Raw genomic sequence first — 22835 nt, 5'->3', positions numbered from 1 at the left:
CATTGATTTTTCTCACATGGTAAGTTTGTGAACTGATGAGAGTTGAAGAGGAAACAGAACTGAGAGGTTTAGTAAATTGCCTAAGTGCACCTCTGGTCTTTATAGACAAGTTGGAATCTTCAGACTCCAAATTCTTTCTAATAGACCCTGATGCCTCCTCAATGACAATTTCATCAGCACTTTGCTCTCCATTAACTCAAACAGGTGGAATACATTGTGGCTTGTTTTCCCTTCCTCTGGGACACCTTTATTAAGCCCCCATGTCTGAGTCAGGGGCCTTGGTTGTGGATTCTTGTGGTAACCTAGGCCTCCTCCCAAACACCACTGTCTATGCTGTGCCAAATTCTCCTGTTTCATCGTCTGTAATCCCTCACCTTTCCCATCCCACCCAGCAAAAGCCATGCTGGCTGTGTGCAGTCCCTCATGCCCAGAACCTAGATCTAGTGGATGTTTGTAGAAAGAATGCAAGGATTTGGAGCAAACATTTCTTCTGAAGAAAAAGTCTCAGTTGGACTCTGATGCAGCAGTTTGGTTTGTTTCTGAACCTTGTACAGAAGGTTCACTGTTTCATACAGAAGAAAACACTTTGCATCCTGAGAACAAACAAAAAAAACCAAAACTTTTTATTACTTCAGAATGGACACATGTTCTTCCATAGAAATTAAAAGAATAAAATAATTTAATATCTAAGGTAATGTGTTAACACTTAGGTGCAATGAAATTTCCTAAGCAGTTTACATGCGTTAATATACTTAATCACTTAACAAATTTAAAAAGTAATTAACATCTTATCAATATCTTTCTAGTCTGTTTTATAAGTATGTGAATGGTAAATAAAATCAAGGGGCGCCAGGGTGGCTCAGTCAGTTAAGTATCTGACTTCGGCTTCGTGATCTTATATTTCGTGAGTTTGAACTCTGCGTTGGGCTCTGTGCTGACAGCTCAGAGCCTGGAGCTTGCTTCAGATTCTGTGTCTCCCTCTCTCTTTGCCCCTCCCCTGCTTGCACTCTGTCTCTCTCTCTCTCTCAAAAATAATAAACGTTAAAAAATTTTAAAAATAAAATCAATAAATCTGATCAGTAAGTATGCTCAGTAACCGTCTTAAACTTCTTCAGATGTAAACTGAATGTTCAAAACTGAAAATCCAAAATCATAACAATGATTGCTAGACCAGTGCCTTGGGCAATTCTTTTTATTTCTGATAGGTGCTGCTCAAAGCAAAGAAGTCCTCTTCCTGCCAAGTAAGGAGCCAGCCTTTGTCACGGTCCCCGGAAATGGTTTGGCACACCCGTTTTCAATTGCACCAGGGACATGGCTTGCTTGTATTCAAGCAGAGGGGGTCCTCCTGGTAAGAGTCCTCCTGAGTGGAGAGTTCTGTGGGATTCTTCCCCCCTTAGAGATGGTCCAATCCACAGTGACCCACAGGGACCATTAGATATCAAAATCTACCTCCCTTTTAGACACAGGAAACTATGGTGACATTTGCCCTCAACATAGGAGCCAACTTAAAATATCTGTTATATTCTTCAGCCAGCTTCTCTCAGACACACACACACACACACACACACACACACCAACAGCTATAACTATAATGACTCAAAGTTATCAGAATAAATGCAAAACCTTCATATGCATTATGTCCCCACCTTTCAAAAGCTTCTTTGGGATTTTTCATCATGAATCAGAAGGGCATCAAAAAAAATCAGCCTCTCTGGGGATTATGTGGAGTGAATCAGAAGAAGCTAGAGGAAAAGAAGATCCTAATATCAGTGAAATTCTTGGTGGTGGAAAGAGAAGGGAGAACCGATGCTTCTCCAACATTCCCTGCCTTCTTCTACCTGAAACATAGGCAGCAGCCTCACCAAACGATTGCCTTGGACAAAGAACCCTGCATTACGGGAGAAGCTCTATTCTCGTGCTCTACTAGGATAGCCAGAGGAACCAAGGGGAGTTAAGGGATGAAAACTGCTACCTGAGATACACCCCCCCTTTTGATGTCTGCTTTAGCTTACAGAAAGTCTTTTGAAAATAAAGTCTTCGACAAAGCTTGGTTTTAGGCGCTCAGAGCAGAAAACATCAAGCTTTTCCTTCTGGCACAGTCCTTTTGATTGGCTGTATTAACAAATCTCAGGCAAGGTCTTTAACTCCAGGCCTGCCTCATTTGCTTCTTCCCTGTAATAGGGACAATGTTTATCCATATAGGTCCTTTCCAAATCTGGGATCTTCTGAGCATCATGTGAGGGTTTATGCTCGGCATTCAATCCCTATTTTTCTTGCATCTTCTTGGTAGAAAGCTTTGTTGCTTTACCAAAGTTTTCGAGTTTTTCATAGATGTTAGAAATGAGGATGAGGAAAATCCCGTTGATGCCAGAAATGGGTACAAAGTTAGATTAATGGAAAGAAGCTCATTATGTTACTTCATAGGCATGGAAGATACTTGATGACATTTAGCTGGTGCAGTTGTGTAGTGCAACACATATATATGCTTCCATATGATGATCCTATCTTCTCTACAGATATTTTACGGACCACCTACTGTCAACTTTCACTATTCTAGGATCTATGGGACCATAAAGTAAGGAGGAGCTACGGTCCCAACCTAAGGAAACTTAGTAAGAGAACAATAATCACTGTTGAAATAAAGCCTGCTGGGCTAGTGAGACCCCCGTGGTAGACCACTGAGCCCCCTGGGCCACCATGTGCCACTTTTCCTCTCCATACATTTTTCTTCTTTCCCATTCTAGACAAATTAAGGGCCCCGAAGGGAGAGAAAGCCTTATGGCTGGCGTATGAGTCTCTTCACAGTTATGGCAGACATCCCCCCTCCCCTTCGTCCTTCCCTCTGCACACAGGCAGGGATGCCAGCATTGCTCTGAAGCTGTCAAACCATCAGCATCTCAGAAACCTGGAGGTCTGCTCTTTCCTGAAGAGCTGTTTAGCTGAATTTACACTGTGGGCTTCATTTGGCACACTCCGTGGAACACGTTCTTCCTCTCATCTCCTAGGACAGGCAGTCAGCCAGTTTCAGTCCGTGATTCACCAGGATCACAAAACACCGTTTTTTATACATGCCATCGAGCGTTGCTTGGATATGGGAATAAGAAGCCGTGATACGTGATCTACAATTCAGTGTTCTGTTGTGTAGTGATGAAAGCGACCGGTATTTCAAAGGAACATGTTATCAACTGATAGCGTGTTACTTTTGTTCAGTTTTGAATTTATAAACAATCCAGAAGAGACGGGAAAATTTCCCCTGAGACTTGCATACAAACACATTCACCCTGAGATGCTTATCTCCCATGTGTGAAGCACCTGTGAGGAGTTGCTTTGTGTGTTTTGGTGAGTCGGGGGGCGGGGGGGGGGGGGGGAACGAAGCAGCTGCTGTCGAGAGTTTAACATAGCGAGCTTCACCTGGTTGTTGTTAACTTAGCTGGTGACGGCTTGATTACTAAAGAAGGGCCACCATCAAATGCGTAATTGTCCTTTTGGTCTTAATTTACTAGGACTACCTGGTGCTGCTTCCCAGAGACTACTATGAGGCATCCTCACTGCAACTGCCAGTCACACAGCCGTGCGCCAACTCAGGACCTCCCCAAGAGAAGTTAGTATGGGCAGCGGTGCGACATCGGGTCCTCTAAATCAGGAGCCTTTGGTGCAAGGATTCGAGATAGGCCTCGGCCTCACAGCTGCAGCCAGATGCTTTGGATAATTCTCTGATTGTGGTTTTTGTCTGAGGCTTAAAATAGAATCCAGGTTCACGGACCTTTCCGTCTTTTATTCTTCATGCAGATGAAAATTTACCATCCGATTCCTATAGTAGGCACTGGGTAGGAGTTCGTTGAAGGAATGATGAATGAATGGAATTGGATAAGAGTCCTTTGGGGATGCGTTTTGATATTGTGCTTTGTTCTCAGTTGTAACTGTTGTATTTTGTTGTTGAAGTTGCTTGCTTTACCAGCATTTGCCAGTGACCCGATTCCCCTGTGCCCTGGCTTGTGAGGCCAGACACTTCCTGCTTGATGGAGAGCCAAGACCCTTGGCAGTGAGGCAGCCTACTCCCGCACACCCGGTCATGGCGGACCTCAGTGGTAGAGAGGTGGGGCAGCCTTTTATTTACTGTCAAAGCTATTACTGTCTCCCCATCTGTGTCTGCTGAAAACCCTTGGCCACAGTTGCTTCTCAAATTCAGGGGAACCTGAAAGAATTTCTCAGAGGTGTTAATTACAGGTATCCTGAGTTCTCTGATTCAGGTTGTGGCTGGGCGGTGCACCACACAGAGCGTGGTAAGGTTAGTCTCTGAGCACTTTCTAGACATGGCAGGGAACATGGGCAACCACAGAATCCTCTCCTTTTTACTCCCTGGACTTATAAGGGCACGTCCCGCTCTACCTGATTCAGGGCAAGATCTTTCTAAAAGGCCTCCAGAAACTACACAGCTTACCCTAAAAGGATGCAATGCTCACAGACTGTTCAGCCCTCAGGCTAAGCAATTTGTAAGGGTTGATTTCTTTGAGCTCAAAATCTGGAAATGCTACACGCCAGGGCATCTCCCTCATGGCTTAGAGGACAGGTTACCACAGGCTTTGGCATTACTTTTCTTAGAGTTTTTGAGGCCTCAAAATGATTTAAGACTATACTGATTTAAGATTTGCGTTCAAAGTAGTATATAGCAACAATAAAAACACACAATGCAATACCTCAGAATAAAGACACTGAAAAACAAACTTCCGTCGCTATATTTCCATTCCTTACTTTCTACAACATTCTCTGTTTTGTACCTTTGAGGAAAATGTTCACGATTAAATTTGTAGACTGAAAACATATATGGTATTACTTCTGAATATTTAGATATGTACCTTTTTTGTAAACTATATTGCTAACATTTCCGAGGTAGCTATTAGAGGATTTTAAGGATACTTCTTTAGTCTTCATTTCATTTTATTAGAGTTTTTATTTTGCAAAAAAGAGAAGTATGTATGCCTGTTGTAACAAGTAAAGCAATATAGGCATTCATAAAGAGAAATTAATGAAATCATTTCCACTCCATTCTACCAGTGTGCTGTATCCCTACCTACCCATGCTGAGCACACACACACAAATGCATATACATACATAAATATGCACGCACACATGTGTGTGTGTGTGTGTGTGTGTGTGTGTGTGTGTGTGTGTTCCCCAGACAGCAGGAAGGTGCTGTTGAGAAGAGCCAGACTCCAGGAAATGATGCTGATGATTCATCTGGAGGTGTCCTTGCCTCTGATTTAGCCCAGAGCCATATAGCACTGAGGCCTTGGGCAGGGCCATATTTGCATGATGCGTAAAACTAAGCCCTGGGCTGTCCAGTTTTATTTAACAGTCTGTTTTACTATTTTATCTAAATGCTTACAGACATGTGCTAATATAGTAGTGACTAGCTCATGTGGCTGTATAAACTTGAATTAATTAAAACTAAGTAGAGCTAAACATCCAGTTTCTCAGTTGCACTAGCCACATTTCAAGTGCTCAGCAATCACATACATCTAGTGTCCACCTTATTGGAAAACACAGAGTATGAAATATTTTTGCTATCCAGAAGGTTCTATTGGACAGTGCTGTAATAGATCATTGTGCTAAAATTCAGAGACTAATGGCATTCGAAGAGGTCTTAGAAATCATTTGATTTCCCTTCCTGTGAAGGAATCCTTTCTACATTAGCTTTTTTAAACATTCATTTAGCCTCTGTTGAATACTTAAATTGATGGAGGACTCACTTCCAGAGGTAGGTAAATTTTGATCATCATTAGCCACCTGGAGCAAAATGCAGAGTAATCCCTCCTCCATTTTTAAAAAAGTTTTATTATCAAGAGTCAGATGCTCAACCAACTGAGCCACCCAGGCACCCCCGCTCCCCGCCCCTGCTCCTCCATTTTGAAAACCCATGTGTAGCGTGATGATTAAGATGGTTCTGGAGTGAAACTGCCTGCCTTCGTGTCTTGGGTCATCAGTAACTAGCTGTGAAATCTCCCTAGGCCTGAATTTACTAGTATACAAAATGGGGATAAGAATAGTAGCTACCTCATGAGTACTACTAAATAAAATAATCCATGAGAGGCTCTTGTTGTGGTGCCAGACATGCAGTGATCACTCAGTAACCATTAGCCATACTGCTGTTATGTATTCTGGTCAGCAACATGGGCAGAAAGGAAGAGCAACCCACTAAGTCTAGCTCATATGAAGGGTTTTTCCTTTTCCAGGATACAGAGAGGTCTAGAAGGATTCCAAAGGCAGGAACCAAGTACATTCTGGTCTTCCAGGAATCTGAGAGAGACAGAGCTACCAGGCTGTCATAGAAGAAAGCCTTCTCTCCATGTGTTTGCTGTTCACCTTTCCCTCTATTGAATGACCTCCTTTGCTTACTCATAGCTCTTTGTCTCACACACATACCATGAAGGTTGCTTCCGTCTCATTTCTTTGTTAATTCCTAGCTCCGGCACTTACTGCCATTTGAATATCCCCTTTTCCCCTTTATTCTTTCTGAGAAAGGGAATCTGGACAGCTCATTTTTTAAAGTCAGACCACACCTGTTGTACACCAGGCAAGCCTCTGTCTCTTATAAACAAATTCATTGCTATATTTTTTATATTTCAATTTGATCATCTCTGTTTTACAATGTGATTTTAATTGATTTATATTTATTGTGATTTCAGACATATTTGGACTTATTTTTATCATCTTAATTATTTTACTAGCTTTTTATTTGCCTTCTAAAAAATAATTTTCCTACTTCGGTTTCTTTTCTTTTTTCCTTTTTCTTTCTTTTTTTTTTGAAGTAAGTTCTAGGCCCAACATGGGGCTGGAACTCAATGCTGAGATCAAGAGTTGCATGCTCTACTGACTGAGCCAGCCAGGCACCCCCTACTTCTATTTGATTAAGACAATTTTCTCTATTTTTCTGCTTGTTTGATAAGTACAGATTGTTTTCTGGTATTTTAGTGGTTACCCTTAATATTTTAACATAAGTTCTTGAAGCATATATTTTCCAACCAAGTCTAAAGTTATTCACTAATTCTGATCTCTTATTTTACATGACACAGACTTTAGAATGATTATTTACCCATTGAAAACCAACCTCCAAGTTATTGTTGCTGTACAAAAATTTTATTTTTACCCTCTTCCCAGACTTTCAGGTAGATTGTAAGTTTCATCTCAATTCAAATATACCACATACCATCCCTCCCTCTCTCCTCCCTTCCTTTCTTTTTTTTTTTTTTTTTTTCCTCTTTTCCATTTCTTCTTGGAATTTTCTCTCCTGGAATCTTCCATCTGTCTTCTTTGCTCTTGATGTAGTCTCTGGATCTAGGGCACAGCCATTTCCTGAAATATTTCATTGCCACATCCCACCATCCTAAATATTCTCTTTTTTATCTTCATTGTATTGGGGTTTTTTTGTTTTTTGTTTTTGTTTTTGTTTTTTTACTATTGGAACTCCCTTTTTTTTCTTCTTCTTCTTCTTCTTCCGCATTTTGGTAGATTACATCCTCCAATGGCTTCCTTCCTGAGAAAGGCTACACAGATACAGAGGAGGTCCTTTTATTTTTATTTATTTATTTATTTATTCCCTTTGAGACCTTGCATGTCTGAAACTATCCTACACTCAATCTTGATTTTTTAGTTTGGTTAGATATATAATTTTATTTTTATTGGTTTTTTTTTTTAAAGACACTCTTAGGCAGGCTCTATGCTTAACTCTGTGGAGCCCAATGCAGTGCTCGATCTCATGACCATGAGATCATGACCTGAGCTGAAATCAAGAGTCAGACACTTAACTGACTGAGCCCCCCAGGCACTCTAGATATAGAATTTTATATTAGAAATCATTTCTTTTTAGAATTTGATGACATTTCCTCACTGGCTTCTACCTTCAAGTCCTGCTCTTGAGAAGTGACATTGTGATTCCCAATGCTTTGACTGCATCTTGCTTTTCCCTGCTTAAAGATTTTGAGATAATTTCTTTATTTCTCATGTTCTGAAATTTCACAAAGGTGTGCCTTGATATAGGTAATGTTTCTACTAGTGTGCCAGGCTCTCAGCCTTTTAGCCTGGAAACTTCTATCCATTGTTCAGGGAAACTTCCTTGAGTTATTTCATTGATAATTTATTTCTTTATCTTTAATCAACATTTACAATCTCTTTATCTCATTTTATGCTTTGGGATATTTCTTTAATCTTTTCTTCCAATGCTCATCCAACTCTGCACCCACACAGACACATAGGTGTCAGCTTTTTCTGATCTAATTGGTTAACATCTGCTTTCCAGCTTCCAAAATCTGTTGATTTCTCTAGCCTGTTTCCTGCCCCCCTCTTTCCTATCCTCTTTTTGTTTGTGGGTTTATGATTTAAAAAAAAAACCCAACTCGAATTTTTGTGGAATTCTGAGAGGGAAGATCAATAAGTATAAGCATTTAATCTATTATATTTAGCCAGAAATCCTAGGATGGACTTTTATTTGTGATACTCTAAAGTTCCATTATGATATATTTAGGTGTGGATTTATTTTTATTTATCTGTTTAGTCCTCAGGCTACACTTTCAGAATGAAGATTCATATCTTTTATCCTGGGAAATTCTCAGATGTTATCACTTCAAATGTAATTTTGCTGCCATTCCTTACATTCTTCTTTTCTGGAAATCAGCCTGGATGAATGTTGGAACCTCACAGTCTATCTACAAACTACTCTTTCATATTTTTATATAGCTTTGGCTCTTTGTGCTGCTTTATGGGTGAATTCCTCAAGACTTTCTTAGAATCCACGGATGTTTCACTGTCTCCAGTTTAGATTTTATCCAGCCTGTTAGTTCAGTTTAATTTATACTGTTAATCTCAAAGATTTCTAATTGGCTCTTACTCATATTTACTTTTCCTTATTTTTTCCCCACCAATTTAGTTTTATAGCTTTATTTACTTTTTAGAGAGATTCCTCTTTCATTTATATTTTTGAGTATCTTAATGCCCTCAGAGGCAGGTGTGTTTCATAATTCAGCATTTAAAATTTTTTTTAAGGTTTATTTATTTGAGAGAGAGAGAGAGAGAGAGAGAGAGGAAGAGAGAAACCTCAAGCTCGATGTCTGGCTCGAACTCACGAACTGTGAGATGATGACCTGAGCCAAACCCAAGAGCCGGACACTTAACTGACTGAGCCACCCAGGCGCCCCAGAATACAGAATTTTAAAGATTCTGCACACACACACATCATCATCATCATCATCATCATCATCATCATCTCCATTGGGGTCCTGGCCAACACCCTATAATCGAACAGGTTGATATTTCTCCAACAAAAAGCTTGAATAGGCACTTCAAGAGAAATACATTAAGACTGTATACGTGGACTTAGTTCAAGTCACATTTTGCCACCAAGTGATGATTGGTTAGGTGAGATTAGGTTTTGCATCCAAACAAGATCCAAAAAAGATTCCTTTTCCACGTTTGAAGATTTCAGATTAGGGACCAGTATATTCATTTTAAAGTCTTTGTCAGACTCTCTGATAAAATTCATCTTATCTGAAGTAAATTCATCTTCTGATTGATGATATTGTTGCATGTTTCTAACATTAGATTTCTTTATGTGTTTTGGAGTCTTATTTTGTTTGAAGGCTTATTGGCTTATTTTGAATGGAAGCTTTTTATCATCTCCCTTTTTCTCGCTAGCCATCTCAGCCTAGTAGTTTTGCAATGTCTCACCAGTCCTCTGGACCCTTAGCTCAGAGGCAAGCATTAAATATGCCACTTCTATCGCTGTGATACTGGGGATGGCACAGATTCAGACACTGAGTACGTAGGTGGCTTAAATCAGTTCTTGGTTTTGAGGCTGTATCTTTGATATTTGATTCCCAAATTCTATAGCTTCTTGTAAAGCTGAAACCCAACTGGCAGATTGTCAGCAACTTTTTCAGCTTTTCATGATTTGAGGGAACATTCCTCTTTGTCTTAAAAAAAAATGAGCCTGGATCTGACCACTGTCTCATTGAGGCATCTTTAGTTTTCTTAACTCTGCAAGAGCTGAACTGCTGACCAAGACACGCTGCTTCCAGACCTTGAGGACAGCAGGCCCCTGACTTCAGCCCCAGTGCATTTCGAGTTTTTCTTTTACTTATGGTCCATCAGTTTTTAAATCTAAAACACGTCTTTTTGTTTTCCTTTTAAAACATTTTATCTATAGTTGCTATCTCTTGGAGTGGAAGGGGTGCAGAAAATGTCAATTCACTGTGCCGTCTGAACTGGGAGTCACCCTCATATTTTAAAAATGCTAAGTTCTATCCCCTTTTTATTAAAACCCTCCTTTCCCTTCCCACAGTCCCTCAGCTATACCTCTTGCCTCCTTCACAACCAAACTTCTTCAAAGAATTCGACAATTCTACATTGTTCCCGATTCTTTCACTTCCATTCACATCTCTACCCACAGCAGTCTGGCTTTCATCTCTCCTACTCCATTACCTTTTTCTTTCTTTCCTTCCTTCCTTCCTTCCTTCCTTCCTTCCTTCCTTCCTTCCTTCCTTCCTTCCTTCCTTCTTCTTCCTCTCTCTCTCTCCCTCTCTCTCTCTCTGTTTCCAATCATCTTGTCAGTAAATCCAGTGATGATTTTCATTCCTCATGTGTTCATCTGTTTAACTTCTCAGCAGCTTTCAATACTTGTTGAATATCCCTTCCAAGTTAAAACACTCTCTTACCTTGTTTTTCACAATTTAAGAGTGGTCTGGATCTCTTCCTACCTCTCCGGCTGCTTCCTTAGAATATCATTTACAGGTTCAACCTCTATCTAGCCATTAAGTGTTAGAATTTGTTGAGGTTCAGTTTTAGCCTTTGTCTTTTTACTTTATATTCTCTCCCTAAGCAGCCTCCTCCAAGCCTATTGTGTTAGATGCCAACTCGACACAGATAACTCCCAAAGTGGTATGTTCAGTCATACCTGTCCTTTTATGTGCAGAACAGCATTGCCAACTTCCTTCCTGACGTTACCTCTTAGGTGTCTCGAAGGGATCTCAAATTACATTTTACTACCTAAGTAAATGGTACCACCGTCCATCTAATTTTATAAATCAGAATTCTTAGGGTCATCCATGATTTCTTCCGTTCCCTCCCTTACCAAAGACAACCCATCCCTGAATCTTAATGTCTTTTCTTAAATGTCTCTACTTCTCTTCGTGTATCTTTCTTGCCCAATATTTGATCATCATCTTTCATGAGGATCTCTGCAGTAACCTCCTGATTAGCTCACTCACACCAGCTCTTGCCCATTGCATCTCCCAGTCCAGACTCCATATGATAGTCAGCATACTCATGTTGATAGAAATACAATATCTGATCATCACAGGCACTCTTGCCCCATCCTCACCCATACACAATTGGAACATTACGATAACAGCTTACTGCTTTAGGATAGAGACAAAAGATTTTAATGGCCTCTAAGGCTACCCCTCCTTCCTCCCAATGCCTCCTCTTGCTCTCTGTTCCTTGTCACTGTGGCCTGCCTTCAGTCTCTTGGACTTAACATTATTTGTTACCCTACAGCCTGTGTGTCATAGGGTAGCCTCCTACTGCAGGATGTTCCTTGTGCCTGAATGCTCCTCCCTCCCCCTGGGTCCTGGCTGTCTGTTCCTTGTCCTGTAGCACTCAGCCAAGTTATTGCTTCTTCAGGAAGTCTTCCCCTTCCCTAGTCTCCCTGACTGGCTCAGGCTGTCCTCTAAGAACCTATGCAGAATATTTGTCATATGTGTAATTTCACACTGTGTTTGTCTAATTGTCTAATTATTTGATTAAAGTCTGTCTGAGGGCAGAGACCAGATATGTCTTGTTTCCCATTGTATGCCCATCAGGTGAGCTGGCATAGAGGAGGTGTTTAATAAGTATAGATTGACCAAGTCATTTTGAATCCTCATTTTGACACCAGACATGTTAATCACCCCTCTTAGGTTTGTGTAAGTACCAGATTTGACATGCCTGCCTTTTATGTCTTTATCTTGAACACTCATAACCAGGTGAGGGCAGTTCTATGCCATAAAACCAGAAAGATCCTTCCAGTTTGACACTGGTTCTATTTAAGTTCCCTTTTACTAAGATAAATAACTGATAACAAATAGCAAATAGTAAAGTTTCTATTTGCCATCATTTATCGTTTATCTGAGTTTCTCAAAACCTACTTTTACCCTTAGATGAATTCAGAAGCCTTCCCACACATCTTCCAAAAAATCAATGACTAGAACTCAGAGTGGAAAGAACAATAGAAACTTATAATATAGTGCTGTGATAGAACTGGCAGCCAGTAATAACTTCTGGGAGAAAAGTGAATATACATTATTGGCTTGTGTGTGTTTTATGGTGGCGTGAAGACAGACAGACCCTTGTTTGGAGATGCCCCAGGGAGAAATGCTGCTAATAACCTCCCCACACAGACCCATATTTCACTCCAGAACAGAGTGGAAAAGTGGTGTGGATATTCCACTTTTTTTTCCCCTGAAGTAAGTCTTTCTATTATATAAGTGATAGAAAAATCACCGGGGAAAGTATTAGTTGTGTGGTTCAGGGCTGTGCAGAGAGAACAGTAAATGTGAATATCCTGAAGACGGGGGGGAGGGAGGATTTTAATTAAGTATGGTAAAGGTTCGCTGGGCCTGAGATTACAGACTCAAGTGGGTTAAACTGCTGTGGAATGTAGTTCCAATATTGGCTCAGACATTCAATATGCACGTATACTTTGACCCAGCAATTCTACTTCTAGGAATCTTACAGAAATACCAGCATAAGGATATTTACCTATCTACACACACACACGCACACATACATACATACACGTGATCATGTAACATTCTATGCTAATAGGGAAAATTACAGACAATGTAAGTGTTGCCATCAATAGGGGATTAGCTAAATAAATTAATTTACACTCACACTGTGGAAAGGTGGGAGGCCATTAGGAAAATGAAGTTTATCTGTATGTAGCTACAGACAGAGAAAATCTTGTTGAGTAAAAAAAGCAAGACGTGGCAAAAGGCAATAATCACAGTTATGATCCTCAATATTTACAGAGTGCTTATGACATGCCAAATACCCTTCTAAGAGTCCTTCATATATTCATTCATTTAATCCTCATGATAATTTTAAGAGGTGGGTACTCTTGCTATCCTCATTTGTACACAGGAGGATACCGAAGCATACAGACATTAAGTAACTTGCTCAAAGTCACACAGCTGGAGGCAGTATGGTTCCATACTCCAAGCTCCTAACCCATAGGGGATGGTGGGGGCGGGTTGTTTTCTGGTTTGGTTTTGGTTTGGTTTTTTGTTTGCTTGTTTTTGGTACAAGGCCAGATAGTAAATATTTTCAGCTTTGTGAGCCATATGGACTCTGTTGGAGCTACTCAGCTCTGCTGTCATGGTATAAAAACATCCATGATTCCTACTATGAGCACAGTTTTTCTTTAAAAAAAAAAGAGGTACATATATGTGCATTTTCAGATGTGGAAAATGGTTTGGAAGCATGAAAACCAAACTATTACTAGTTATTATCCCAGGAGTGGGCTGCATATATCACGTCACGTTATCTGTATCCATATAATCGAAAGTTCACTCTTTAAATTGAAAAACAGCAAAAGAGCCTCAAGGCATACCTCCATCCTCTTCTCACCCATTGGAGATTGCTTTTTACCTCAAGTTTTAGAGTGTCTTTTGCCTTGAGAAACAAGGCAAATAATATGGGTAATAGGAGTAGAAGCCCCTATAAGTAAGGTTGCCAGATTTAGAAAAAAACACCAATGCACCATTAAGTTTGAATCACAGATAAACCACAGTTATGTGTTGTTTATCTGAATTTCATACTTAATGGTTCATCCTGCATTTTTTAAAGTTTATTTATTTATTTTTGAGAGAGAGAGAGAGGGAGTGTGAGCAGGGGAGGGGCAGAGAGAGGTTGGGGGTGGGGGTGGGGAAGAGGATCCGAAGTGGGCTCTGTGCTGACAGCAGAGAGTCTGATGCAGGGCTCGAACTCACCAACCACGAGATCATGACCTGAGCCCAAGTTGGAAGCTTAACTGAGTGAGCCACCCCGGCGCCCCCATCCTGTATTTTATCTGGCATTCCTACCCATAGGACCGCGTTTCTTACTGTGATGATGTACACTGTTCCCAGATGTCTGCTCAGCCTTGCCTTCACTGTTGCCCATGTAAACTCATCCGGTACATTTCACATCCACCTGCTCGGGCTCTCTGACAGGTGGAGATACAGCTGCGGCTGCGAGTTCCCCAGGTCGGCCACTACGTGGTGGTGGTGGAGTATTCCACGGGAGCAGACCAGCTGTCTGTGGTTGCTGTGCACATGCAGAGCCCTGGGTCAGTCCTGAGAGGCCAGGTGAACATCTACAGCTGCATGTACAGGTAATCAGTCCTGCCCTGGGGGATCCCTTTGTTCCTGAACGATCAGGAGGTCAGCTTTGGGAACTTTGGTTTTTATCTGGATTGGGATGTTGTTTCCTTTTTGAGGCTGATCTTGGAAACAAGCAGGTGACCGTGCTGTCTGGCGTCACCCCCAGTGTGAGTACTGGGAGACTTCTCTGTGGGCATCCTCTTGAAAATGTTGCATTTTCTTGAAAAACTGTGTATTCTACTCACTCCTTTCGCTCAGATTCCCAGGAAGCAGCACGACCTTTTTATTTTATTCTCCGTCACCCCTGTGTGGTGCAGTGAAGTCAGTGTTCTCACTTCACATGCTGTGTAGAGCACCTGGGTGCGTGGAATAGGAGAAAAGACTGTCTCTGTCACAACCACCTTCCCAACATGCCCTTCAGAAACTGGGAATAATTGATGTTTGAGGATCATCAGGTGAAAAATAATTAACCAAAGATTTTATTTTTTTTAATGCTTATTCATTTTTGAGAGAAAGAGTTTGCAAGCTGGGGAGGGGCAGAGAGAGAGGGGGACAGAGGGTCCAAAGTGGGCTCCCCACTGCCAGCACAGAGCCAGATGTGGGGCTCGAACTCACAAACTGTGAGATTGTGACCTGAGCCAAAGTCGGATGCTTAACTGACTAAGCCACCCAGGTGCCCCTAGCCAAAGATTTTAAAATTCACCCTGTTTAAGTTACTGTCTTCCAAGAACCTTGGTAAAGATTTATTAAAAGTTGTTTTTTTGTATAATATTTCAAGATATATGCAAATGTTCAGAATATGCTTTAATTAAAGAATCAGCTCAAGGAGTGTTTCCAACATGAAATTAATTGTATAATAATGGCACGGAAGTCAGTCTCTTCAGACAGCAGGTGGCAAACTGCAATGAACCCACCCAGTTCTTGGCCAAGGCCTTGGACATTTTATTACCACTACTTGCCTGTGGCTTTTTGTCAAACTTCAAATGACCTGAAGTAGTTGGACATTTTCCCTGTTTTGCAAATAAAAGAACTTATGAAAAGAGTTACTTTTAGGAGCTTAGAATGGAAACTTTTATGAGACTTGATGAAATGGTTATTGAATTAACATCATGCTCTCAGCAACCCTAAAAGAGCAGCTGTGAGGGCTTCTTTTAAAAATCATTTAGGGGCCCCTGGGTGGCGCAGTCGGTTAAGCGTCCGACTTCAGCCAGGTCACGATCTCGTGGTCCGTGGGTTCGAGCCCCGCGTCAGGCTCTGGGCTGATGGCTCGGAGCCTGGAGCCTGTTTCCGATTCTGTGTCTCCCTCTCTCTCTGCCCCTCCCCCGTTCATGCTCTGTCTCTCTCTGTCCCAAAAATAAATAAAAAACGTTGAAAAAAAAATCATTTAAAAAATCTCATCAGCCCTTTTCTCTGGGGTGATGATAACACAAAAACAAAAAAACAAAAACAAACAAACAAAAAACCCACAAAAAAACAAAGGACATAATTGCATTTGGATTTTTAGTAGGAGTACCAGATGGGGCAAAAAAGTTCTCCAGAATGTTCTATCATTATCTGAAAACGTTAATCTGTGGATGACATCAGCAACCACTGGAATGTACACTCCTAGGTGGGTGGGTCACCTCACCACCTGAGTCCTGGAGACTGTTGGCCACAGGGCTGGGGCAGGGCTCCTCTGTACCCTGTTCCTCCAAGTCCACCCTCTGGTTCAGCTCTCTGACTCAGCTTTCCAGATCATATTGCTTGATCCCTGCTCCACAGGATACAAGGTGGTGATGGCTGAGAGCCCAGTAGGAAACACTGCTGATGTCCCTGGTGGCTCTCTGAACCGTCTCAGAAGAGGCTGAGAACATCTGTGCCAAGCAGAGAAGTGTTTTCAAAGCTCAGGAAAGAATGGTCACCCTTCCAGGGTTCCATAAGCCACGAGCTTGGTTTCATGACCTCTGTCTGGATGGCATTTGGGGAGGAGAACTGTGCGGTATTCCGCAGATCGTTTTGGCTCTGGACATGACAGCCCCACGTTCTTCACCAGGGACATTAGAATCCCAAGACAGTATTGTATTAGACTAGGACTTCCTTCTAATGTATTTGACCATTTCCAGGAAAGTCTCGTGGTATTATTTCAACTCCTCTAAAATATTTCCTTCTTCTCTACTTTGGCTGTCATGTGACTAAGTGAAAATGAACAGGCTATTAGTACTGGAGTCCAAAAATATGGTGCAATTGGAAAATATTTGACCCATAAAAGCCTATTTCACATGACAGGCCCTTTCGACACTGCAGCTTTTCCTGCTGAGGGTTGAACCTTTCCCAACATTCTCAAGTGAGTTCTAATGGTGTTATTTTAAAAAATATCCCAACAGAAAAGTCGCGGTGCTAATTAAAATACCACTTTTCAGAACAGTGTTGTGATAAATATGATCTGCCTTGTGTAAGAGAGGTGATCACTCATGCTGAAATCAATCCCGTTATTACCGTTTGTCTATTCTTAGTAAGAATTTTAAAAGGATATGGATAAAACTAAGTCTAAATGAATCACTTAATATATTTAACTCCCAGGATTATGATTGAATCCAAAAGGAATGCACTTTAATTTCATACATGTACACATGCACAAAAGAGAAAACAACACAACTATTCATTGAGTTTCTAACCATGGCTCTGTATATACTATCTCATTTTAATCTTTATCAGAAAGTCATTGCATCAATCTTTTCAAACATCTCTCAGACAGTCATTTCTTCTCAGAGATAGATATAGTTTGTCTCTAGTTTCCAAATTGTATTTACAGACAGAAAAGTTGCTACAGAATATGAAGTCAGAAACATTTCTCCGAAAATACTTCCTTTAGGGGTTGTGCCCTTAGAGTGTGTTCTTTGGTTCCAAACCATGACCTTTGAAATGTTCCTGAACTCCGTATTTCACCTGATGGGGTGGAGGTAAGGAGCGTAGCTGGTACAATGAGGAAGGAAGGATGCGGAGGGCAGACTGAGCTTGCAAAGGCAAGCTCTGGTTTCTCATGGCTGGAGAAAGGCCAGCCCTAGTGCTGACATGGTGTGGAATCATCGCTGGGAGGCCAGTAGGCATCTTCAGTCACCAGTGGTACCAACAATACTGATAAATTTCTCATAGGTTGTGTCTAGGAGATCAGACGTTATTGACCCTGGGACTTTTTCTCCCGATGACTAGACTGAGTATTACATAAAGCTGGTTTGGAAAAGCTGCCCTGAGACGTGCAGCTCAGACCACAGCCGGAAGGTTCTTTCTCTTATATTGCTGGTGGACTGCATACATCCCTCTTAAACTCGTTGTGTAGGAAAATTTGCCGTCAGCAACCTGGTTATAAACAGGAGAAGCTGAAGAGCAGTCAGCTATCCCACGGGGAGGCACAAAGTCAGGGAGACCAGAGAAGTCAGGCTAAGAAAACTTTTTCCTCTTGCAGCATCCTCTGCCGGAGTGTTGTGACTGATGGCAGGAGTCGCATCGCTGTCTATGAACTGTTAGCAGATGCAGACATTCAGCTCAAAGTGCGTGGGGCCCGATTCCTTCTGGTATGCTTCTGTTTTGCCCTTTGAGTTTTAGAAGCATTTTGTTGTTATATCTATATTTTAAAACTTATTAAAAATGTTGGCGGTCTTTGTATTACATCTCTAAAATGAACCTGTGAAGAATTGCCAACTTAATGATATTTTTCCTTCCCATCTAGAACTCTGTCTTGCCTCTTCCTTTATTTGAGCCTTTTTATAGCACTCAGTAAAGTTTGGTCATCACATTTGAACATATCTCACAAAACTCTATTTTATTAATGTTTATCCATTGTTACTATTACGAACGAAGTATCTTTTGTTCTTAATAGGTCCCAGTTTATTACCACGCTGGTATATAGAAATGCACTAGTTACTGCTTATTTTCTTTCCCATTTTTCCATTTTATTATGTCTATTAGCTTCTTGGAAAATTCCTTAAGAATTTTCAAGATTTCAATCACCTGGTATTTCTTTTCCAGACTATTGTTACTCTATCTTAAAAAGTATAGTATTCAGTTAGATATATATCGTTAAGAGTTAAAATTCCAAGTTTGGCAGATTAAATACCCTTCATGCCTTTCTTTTAATAGCACGACTTAAATATTGAGAATTATGATAAACACAGGCAGTGGGATCTGGGCTAGGGAGGGGTGGCTAGATTTATAATAAATGTCTCAGGGAACAGAAGAGTAACTAAGTATGAAGCAACTTCCTGTCATTGCTAATATTAAGCATGTATCACATTCTGGGAAATGCCAGGCCAGCCTGTTCTGATATGTTTTAAATATTTGTGCTTGACAGTATTAAAAACTTAGAGCCTTCTCTGAAAAATGATCTTGCATTGAGTTGCTAAAAGTTATTACATGAATTATGTAATGACTTAAGACTTTCTTTTTAAAATTGTGACTCTTTTTATAAACATAACAATCCAAGCTAATCTTAACCTCCTCATCTTTGGAAATTATAACGGGACTGAATCTTTATCTAGTAAGCATAAGTTTGTCCTTTTTGACATAGTCAAATGTCATTCAGAGTCAAATATCATTCAGATGTCTAACTACAATTTAAGCTATGTGAGGGCAGGGGTATTATCCATCTTGGTCTTGTAGGATCCCCTAGTCTCAGTGCCTGGCATGTAGTAGGTGTTCAATAAAAATTTTTATTGAATAGGTTTGTGATCAAGCCGATAATACAGTTTTGATTAAAATAAAATGTATTGATAAGTAAAAAACTAGCTCTGGAGACAGTTCCTTCAGTGAAGCCCAAATGTGCCTGAGATTTGAGTCCTCCTCTATTAAGAAAGATTGTTTGTGGGGTTTTCTTGTTTTTGTTTTTTATTTTTCATTTTTTTAAACATCAAGTTTGTTTTTAAATTTTTATTTATTTTTGAGACAGAGGGAGAGACAGAGTGCAAGCAGGGGAGGAGCAAAGAGAGAGGGAGGGAGATAAAGGTCCTGAAGCAGGCTGTAGGCTCTGAGCTGTCGGCACAGAGCTCGACATGGGACTCGAACTCATGAACCGTGAGATCATGACCTGAGCCAAAGTCGGACGTTTAACTGACTGAGACACCCAGGCGCCCCTGTTTTTTGTTTTTTTTTTTAATGTTTATTTTAATGTTAATTTATTTTTGACAGAGAGCACAAGAGGGGAGGAGCAGAGTGAGAGGGAGAGAGAGAGAGGACCCAAGTAGACTCCGTGCTGTCAGCACAGAGTCTGATGCACAGCTCGAACTCACAAACCGTGAGATCGTGACCTGAGCTGAAATCAAGGGTTGGATGCTTAACCAACTGAACCACCCAGGCACCCCAAGAAAGATTATTTGTAGCAGGAGCTGGAGACAACAGGCTTGAATGGTAGCCTCCCTTCTTGCCTCCCACATTCCCCCTCTCCCTGCCAAGGCATCTGAAGAGCCAGCATCAACCCAGGGCAGGAGAGAGAAACAGGCACCAAAAGTCACTGACAAAGAGTTGTTTTTGAACTTTCATGATTTCATTTATTCATGTGACTATTCCAAGAGCATTTAGGCAGTGATCCTGTATACTAGGAAAGAGGGTTTGTTGTACATAACGATGTCATAGGGAGTGCCATTCTGCAATGTTTACTACTTTAAAATAACAATGATGATTTCTGTACTTAACAGCTTTTTTAAGAGTATGTTTGACCATACCATTGGCTTTGCTAATAACCATGACGTACCTTTTTGCATTGTATTTGCTCAACAGCATCAAATTTGTATCATACCCATTGAAGAATTCTCAGTTGAATATTTGAGACCTCAAGTCAAGTGCATTGCCAGTTACGGGCAATATGTTAATCAAAGGTAATGAGTTCCCTTCCTTTCTCCCTTGTTGGTGCTCTGAGTGGTACTGTAGGACTTGCAAAGCTGTGACTTTATGCTTCCCTTCAGAAGTGATCACAGGCCAAGGTGCTAAAGGCTGGTGATCGCTTAAAAGAAAAAATGAGCTAACTCATTTCCCCTGGCAGTCTTTCCAGAATTTCATAGTCTTAGGAAGCTGACAGAGTAGCAACTGAGGGAAATGGTTAAGCTTTTCCCTGAATGGTACTTACTGACTTGTGTTCTGAGCCCTCCCAAAGGCTCACTTTGTTCTCACCCTTTAATGTCTGTGTCTGAAGCTCTTCATTAAAAAAAAAAAAAAGGGGCGCCTGGGTGGCGCAGTCGGTTAAGCGTCCGACTTCAGCCAGGTCACGATCTCGCGGCCCGTGAGTTCGAGCCCCGCGTCAGGCTCTGGGCTGATGGCTCGGAGCCTGGAGCCTGTTTCTGATTCTGTGTCTCCCTCTCTCTCTGCCCCTCCCCCGTTCATGCTCTGTCTCTCTCTGTCCCAAAAATAAATAAACGTTGAAAAAAAAAAAAAAATTAAAAAAAAAAAAAAATCATAGGGGCACCTGGGTGGCTCAGTCTGTCGGGCATCTGACTCTTGGTTTCGGCTCAGATCACAATCTCTCAATTTCATGAGTTTGAGCCCCGCATCGGGCTCTATGCTGATGATGCAGAGCCTACTTGGGATTCTCTCTCTCCCTCTCTCCCTCTGACTCTCCCTCACTCACACTGTCTCTGTCTCTCTCAAAAATAAATGAATAAATTAAAAAAATTTTTTTTTAAATCATGAAAATAATGACCCATCTCACTATGTTATGAGAATTAGCTAACCAGTGATTATCGGGGTTTGGGGAGGGTTGTTTTGTTGTAGATTCAGAAATAACTTACAGACACAGTCATGAAATCTTAGCATATGGTTAGGGCTACAGCAACCACCAAGACAGGGAAATCTAGCTGTGCCTGAAAGAAATGATGTGCATTTGTCCTGTTTGTTTTTGTATAATTTTATGTCAACATGTTTGTTTAGAGGTGAATAATAATGTTTCATTGCATCACTCCATTTAATATGAATTTTAGTTCTAGAAAGGAAAGTTTTGTTAAGTTTCTTTCTATCTGGTTACTCTTTTTCAAAATTAAGATTTTATTTCTGTTTTAGCTTACTGTATCAAGCAGGCTCCTGCAATACACTTGGCTAACTGACTACACCGAGTGTCTCTGTCCAAAGATATCCACAGTCCTGTGGTTCTTCCAAGACTGGATCCTTTTGATGTCACACAGTCTTATGCTCACAGTCTACCTCCTCCCCAATGGACAGTTCCATTTTTGGTTGTTTTTTTTTAATATTTTTTTTTTCAGTGCTTCTTGTGTCTCCCTGGTTCTCAAAACTCCTCCAACAGCATTAATTTTGGATGTCCCAAGTGGTGAGTCTTCCCTCCTCCTGCCCCAAGATCCTTCACCTTCTGCTGATGTTACTGGAGTCACCTTGAAGGCGCCACAGGTGGGACACCTCTCGAGTGTGTTGTCTCGAAATCATGGTTCTCAAAGTGTGGCCTTTACCAGAAGCATCTGCATCACTTGGGTACTTGGTAGAAATTCAGGTTTGCAAGCCCACCCCAGGACTACTGAATTAGAAACTCTGGAGGTGGGGCCCAGGAGTATGTGTTTTAATAAATTCTCCAAGGAATTTGCATGTCCGTAGAGTTTGAGGACCTCTACTCTCAATTTTGGGGAATCCCTCACATGAGACATCTGTCTAATCCTGTCTATGACCATCCCATCCTGATGTCCTCTTCCTTTTCTGTATCTCTGTCTACGCAGTCATATGGCAATTTTTCATGGTTATTTTGTGACACTTTATATTTTCATGGGCTACTGGTATTTAATATTGTTGAGTTTATCACTTGTCTTCCCAAGTTGGAATGCAAGCACTTTCAAAAGCTACTCTGGCTAACAGATTTTTTTTTTAAATAGTTTGCATCCCCAACTATACCAGCAAAATGCCTTTCAGGCAGGAAATTCTCAATCAACATTTATTGATTAATAACCTATAGCATGAAGATGAAATATAGTAAGGGACTATATTTTTTCACTGTAAATTATGAAATTGTAGGACTTACCATTTGTCCTGATATTATATCCTTTTAATCCTAAAGATGGCTCATGTCATTTCACATTGCATCAAGTTAGAAAAATAACAGGATTTGGAGATAAAATTTAATAAGATCCCGTATGGGAAAGGCCACCTAGAATCATAGGGGGAAATGAATTGAAATCATGACAAAGGATTTCTAGGCCTGGCTTTGCTCTTCAATTAGAGTATGACGTTTATCAAATTACCTGCCTTCTTCAAGTCATGATTCTCATCTGAAAGATGAAGATAATCTTTTATTATTGCTGTTTTTCTTGTGTGTGTGTTTTTTGTTTTGGTTTTTGGGTTTTTTTTTTGAGGGTTTGAAAAGACTCATTACTCACATAGTGAGGTTTTCTGGGGAGAGCAGGGCTCACACTCAAGCTTGAGCAAAAGTTGAGGCATGACTCTGGTGTTCACTGTGGTTGGGCTGGGGTGTCGGGAAGGTGG

At 40.9% G+C, this 22835-nt stretch overlaps 1 protein-coding gene across 1 annotated transcript in view; it reads left to right on the top strand.

Moving 5' to 3' along the window:
• Positions 1-22835, top strand: part of LAMA3 (laminin subunit alpha 3) — a 220555-nt gene that overhangs the window by 70611 nt on the left and 127109 nt on the right. The window contains exons 17-25 of the mRNA XM_030335815.1: positions 1206-1348; positions 3504-3601; positions 3943-4088; positions 10871-10929; positions 11949-12014; positions 14244-14404; positions 17836-17944; positions 20142-20239; positions 21614-21755. Of these exons, the coding sequence (XP_030191675.1) occupies positions 1206-1348; positions 3504-3601; positions 3943-4088; positions 10871-10929; positions 11949-12014; positions 14244-14404; positions 17836-17944; positions 20142-20239; positions 21614-21755 (1022 nt within the window). The remainder of the gene's footprint in view (positions 1-1205; positions 1349-3503; positions 3602-3942; positions 4089-10870; positions 10930-11948; positions 12015-14243; positions 14405-17835; positions 17945-20141; positions 20240-21613; positions 21756-22835) is intronic.

This window comes from Lynx canadensis, chromosome D3 (genome assembly GCF_007474595.2).
Source record: "Lynx canadensis isolate LIC74 chromosome D3, mLynCan4.pri.v2, whole genome shotgun sequence".
In the NCBI taxonomy this organism is placed as follows: domain Eukaryota; kingdom Metazoa; phylum Chordata; class Mammalia; order Carnivora; family Felidae; genus Lynx; species Lynx canadensis.
The sequence above is the reverse complement of the archived record's forward strand: the minus strand, read 5'-3'. Positions and strand labels throughout refer to the sequence as shown.